This window comes from Montipora capricornis, chromosome 9 (assembly GCF_036669925.1).
Source record: "Montipora capricornis isolate CH-2021 chromosome 9, ASM3666992v2, whole genome shotgun sequence".
In the NCBI taxonomy this organism is placed as follows: Eukaryota; Metazoa; Cnidaria; class Anthozoa; order Scleractinia; family Acroporidae; genus Montipora; species Montipora capricornis.
In genome coordinates, this window is record NC_090891.1 from 15,309,387 (window position 1) to 15,314,386 (window position 5,000).

The following is a 5,000-nucleotide window of genomic DNA, read 5'->3' on the forward strand; positions in this document are numbered from 1 at the left end:
TTTTTATTGTCAACTGGAATTAAATAACAATTACCTGTACTCGTTTGTTGATTTCTTTGTTGGATTTGCTCTAAAATGCGAGCGAACAAGTGCTTTTTAATCCGTTTGCCCAGCTGGTTTTCGTTGAACCTCGACAGTGACAAGAAAGTTTTGCCCTTATGTTATAAACACGTATTCGCAATGAGTTCTCGTAAAATTAGGGGGAAATCTCACTAGGTTGTGTTTTCAAAAGTTTGTTTAAAGCACCAAAACGTTATTTAAGTGTGAGAGCGGATCTTGTTTGAAGTTCGTTCTTTCTTGGTTGCATTGCCGTATTTTGCCGATTCTTGTTCCAAGCTAACCTGGCGTGTTTCAATGAAAAATACATCAAAATGTGAATGATCTCGTTTTCAGAGATAAAGTGGAATAAAGTATGTCAGTAAAACTCTTCTTTGACCTTGAGCTGACAAAGTTTGGATTTTTGTGGCTTCTAATTTAAGCTTGATTCATATTCGCTGGCTATCGACAGTTGACTCTGAAATGGCTTTTTTCCCTATTGCATTCGCTCGCTGAGGATGTGCTTAGTTTCTTTAAAACTCATGCGGTTCAAGAAAAATTCATTGCCAAACTGGTGAATTCCAAAGTAAATTCACTCGAAAAACCAATATCGTACTAACTGCTTTGTTATTCATGTGATATCGGTTTTTAGCGTAAAATATACCTTGGAATTCACTATTTAGGCAATGAGTCTTTGTATAGAAAAAAGCAAAGAAAATGATTTAATTATTAAATCAACAACCGGAAACATCAAAACGCCGGCAATTCGAAAGCTTTTATTTTCACTAACCCTATAGGCAGTAAGGCTAAATAACCAGGGAGCTTTTAGGCTTGGCTAAATCTATGTATTATTTTTCAATACCCAAAGTAACAAATTTTCAAAATGTCTAGAAGTTGAAAATTAAGCGCCATGCACGTTGACCAAGGAAGAGTTGTTGTTAGAACATAGCTTATTTTCTTCATTGTAGGAAATTCCATTACCTTAAAGACATACCCTGTGCAGAGGGTCAGCAATAAGTCTTATTATTATTTTGATGAAGCTAGAACGTTTTGGATATTTCCTTGAAGATTAAATCAGTAAAAGATAGGGGTAGCAAGTATTCTTCAAAGCATTACAGTGGAACGTAAGAGGAGGGTCATTTCGTCACTCAAGGGCTTGCCTTTCCCAGATCTAAAGGACTGTCAACAAGAACTTTGCATCTTGCCCTCACCACCCTCCCCTCTTTTCTTGGGTTCCTCTTTATGAGCTCATAACCCAAATTTCTAGACATCTCCCGATAATTACAACGGCTCTCTGAATTCCGAAATTGTGTGAAGTAAGTCAGTTATCTGTTCTGGAAAATTCCAGTAGACGTTTGAAAAGAGTGAGACCCTCTTCAAAGCTTGGAAATTTAATGGAAACAAGAATTTATAGTGTTTTGAAATAAACGACTTACGTGTTAGCAGCTGATTAGCGTTATCAAATATATTTACAGTTGTCATGCATTACTGGCGTAGAAATACCGTTTTCCTCAGTGGTCAAAATCGTGTAAATGCAAGTGATCTTTCCCATATTAAATGTCCTAAATCGAATGAAAGGGACACAACTAGGAATAAACACATTCATCAAGGTCTTACCTCCATTGATCTCATCCCTGGCTGCGCTATCACTTCAACAGCTTTGTTAAAGAAGTGTTCAGTGCAAATCATCTCAACAGATGAATTTACAAGGTACAATCTTCCGAAGGCTTGTAATTCCAATGTAATAGGGCAATCAGGACAAAACATACCCTGACAGCAGTACTTATAAGACACTGAAAGTAAAAATAAAACTCTACCTTGTTAAACCAAAGAAACCAAATGGGGCAAAATCGGATTAGAAAGTCTGATCTTCATAAAAATTAAGGCCACTTGCCAGTGATATTCAAATTAGACCCAAGATCCACTTGTTTGATCATGTCACCACTAGGATGCAGAATGACAAACGATAAACTTCGAATCCCTTTCAAGAAAATGAAAGAATAAACAAATAAATAGTCATAGGCAAAGGAACATAGCCAAATTTTAAACCTACGGGTCCCCTGAGGAGCCAGAAAGAAAAGCGTTTCCAAATATATCGTGGAAGGATCACAACACAATACTCTTGTTCCTTTGTAGTGATCTAGAAGCAGGTATAAACGCTTCTTCCACAGAATATCCAGTGGTTCCCTAACCAGGCACCAAAGGCTCCCTTCTGACAGCCTCCCCTCTGATAGCCTTCCCTGGGATGTAAAGTGTAGGGAAAATAAAAGAGGGCTTTATTACCTTTTGAGCAACCTACGTGACTTTGTTACACAATTGTATTTCCACCTATTCGACAGCAGTGCCACCCATGATAGGCACTGAAAACATGGGAGGGGATCTCAAGGTTGATTCGGCACAAGTTTAAAGAGTATGAAGTTAGAGACCACAGGCTTAAGAGGTACCAGACCTTAATCGGAGGGAGGGGCAAATTGGACAAGAGAGTCCCGGACCATAACCTGAAGTTATACCGTCACGACTGATTGCAACCCGTAGTAACCCGAAGATGTATCGTAATATGGGGTACACAAAAGCAAAGAGTTGCCGCTTTTGCACACGCCCTGCCATATAGCATGAGTGTTTGCCAAGGTCAATTAAACGGTATTTGGCATGCCTTCCCTACGTCACAACACCATGACTACTTGATAAATCAAGAGAGCAATTGAAAAGCTATAAATTGGGCTTCTCAGATGCCTTAAGTCACATAGACCTATATAGATCTATATCTTTGACGAGTGTGCAGCACAAGCAGACAGGTGATAAATAGGACGGCTTTCATCTGTGACCTTAGCGACAAACAGATCCCCAGAAGACAAACCTGGTGCCAAGCAGCTTCACATAGTAGTTGTTTTGATTTTAATAATTGGAAAGATCCTCTGGGTATTCACGCAAGAGGAAATGCCCATCAATGCCAGTATTACGCCCCCAATGTTTTATCGCCGTGATATGTGTCTGGAACACCAAAAGCTATGCGAGTATAAGAAATTTTAGCAGTTAGCGAGAGTACCGAGCGAGAATATCCAGAAGGAGAGGAAAACGGAGAGCCGATTACAAGACAGATAAGATAACATGGTTGTCCCTCGTGCGATTGGGATAGGGACTGTTTCACTGTTGTGATAACACACAGCGAGGCGAGGATAGCCTGAAGTGACATTCATGCGAACGTAGTGGCATAACTTATCATCTCTCCCACAAATGCCTCCAGCTCTCTGACAAACTGGGTTATATACGGCATTTAGACAAGTTATAGGGCTTCCAAAGTTTGAATTTTTTTAGGATTTCTTATAACTGCTTAGTGTAAAAGGCCTTACACCAAAATCAATATTCAGCAAATCTCATCTCATGTACGAGCTCAGGATTTGATCAGAGGTCCGCAGAGGTGGGAGACAAACGTCACTAAATAGCCATCCTTACTCCCCAAAGTAATGCTAAAGCGAACCAAGCCTCTTCACACATTGGTGAAACAGCCGGTTTCCCTACCAACGTTGAGTAGCCATTGCATAGCCATTGATTCCCTTGTAGATAACTTTCAAAAGGGGGTAAGTGGAAGTAAATATTGACGAGCAATGTTCAAAAGAATGTTTACCGGGGAAATTATTCTTTAGCAATGCATTAGGAGGTCACCACAATTTCAATATATAGAGAACATTATCCGGAATGCATTAGTGCAGCAAACGACGGAGGAATATTCTTTTTGTCATTGCAACCTTCTAATTTGACAAATTCTGTCATTGCTAATAACAAAAAACGATAAAGTCGAGGATAGCAAAAACGTACTTACCCGGTGGAGCAGAAAATAGATGATCGCCTTGAATTGGGTCTTGTTGTATTCCAGCAGGTCCACTCATCCCAACAGATAAACATTTGAACTGTAGTTCTTCCTTCATGTACACATTAAGAGCGTATAGCTTGCATTTGCTAAGGTACAAACTTGACTCAGAGTGCTTCTTTAAGCATCTATGCAGACAAAACAAGAACATTTCATTAAGAATCTACGAAAACTATTACATATAATTTCGGAAGGTATCCTTTAGAGTTGCGAAAAAAATATTAAACATATATTTCATGTGTTTTAATTCTCGTTTAGGTGTAAAAAAAAGCCTGGGCAACGCCCACATTGATCTTCTTTAGGGGTTTAATTCTAAATTTCCGATTAGCATCCCCGTCCCTTCATATGCGAAGTCCCCCCACCGGGATTTCGGCCTTGTTGGATAACACCCTGATCGATACCGTTGTTTTTCATATTTTAACCAGCTGCACCTGAGAATTGCTTATTGAATTGCAAACACCGAAAATAGTACCACACCAGTATTTAAAATAAGTAAACGCTTCTCAAAACTACAACTTGAAATCAACAAGTGCGACAAAATATGATTTCTTCACTGATTCAATTGTGTCATTGAGTTTGAATAATGCTTGACGTTTGTTTCCCTCTTGTGTCGACCAATAACTGTCCTTCTCACGTTGAAAGGTCTCACTTTGCTTATCTTGCTTCGACAATGCATGCTGCTCCTGGGTTCAAACTATTTACAATAAAGTCATATGCTTTGTTTCAATTCTTGCACAATGCAATATTTAGATGTCAAGTCAATGGTGTCTTATCAACTCACGTGTCAGAATCTCTGTAACTGGCCCATCGTTGTAACTGAACGAGCAGCTGTTGTTTGTGCGGATACAAAGCCAAACCAGTGTCAAAAAATAGCTCAGGTTCTGTGAATTCTTTAAACCACAATTCGCATTCATCACCACAAGAGAGAGCAAACTCATAGTTGGCACTCACAGGTACCTAGGAGTTTAAAATTCAGAATGAACCAATTATCATGCACCATGATGGTTGGGCGGGACAGGATCAAAACCTCCCCCTTCCCTTACCTTGCTCTCCTACTTCCCGTACCTTTATCTCCTGGCTCCCACCCCTTTCAGTC

General features: G+C 39.5%; 1 protein-coding gene across 2 annotated transcripts in view; it reads right to left on the reverse strand.

Moving 5' to 3' along the window:
* The window catches only part of LOC138015036 (uncharacterized), a 234,725-nt gene that overhangs the window by 171,069 nt on the left and 58,656 nt on the right, over nucleotides 1-5,000 (reverse strand). For both annotated transcript variants that reach the window (XM_068861936.1, XM_068861935.1), the window contains exons 12-15: nucleotides 4,686-4,861; nucleotides 3,857-4,032; nucleotides 1,931-2,017; nucleotides 1,654-1,829 (exon numbers count right to left, since the gene is read on the reverse strand). In XM_068861936.1, the coding sequence (XP_068718037.1) occupies nucleotides 1,654-1,829; nucleotides 1,931-2,017; nucleotides 3,857-4,032; nucleotides 4,686-4,861 (615 nt within the window). The remainder of the gene's footprint in view (nucleotides 1-1,653; nucleotides 1,830-1,930; nucleotides 2,018-3,856; nucleotides 4,033-4,685; nucleotides 4,862-5,000) is intronic.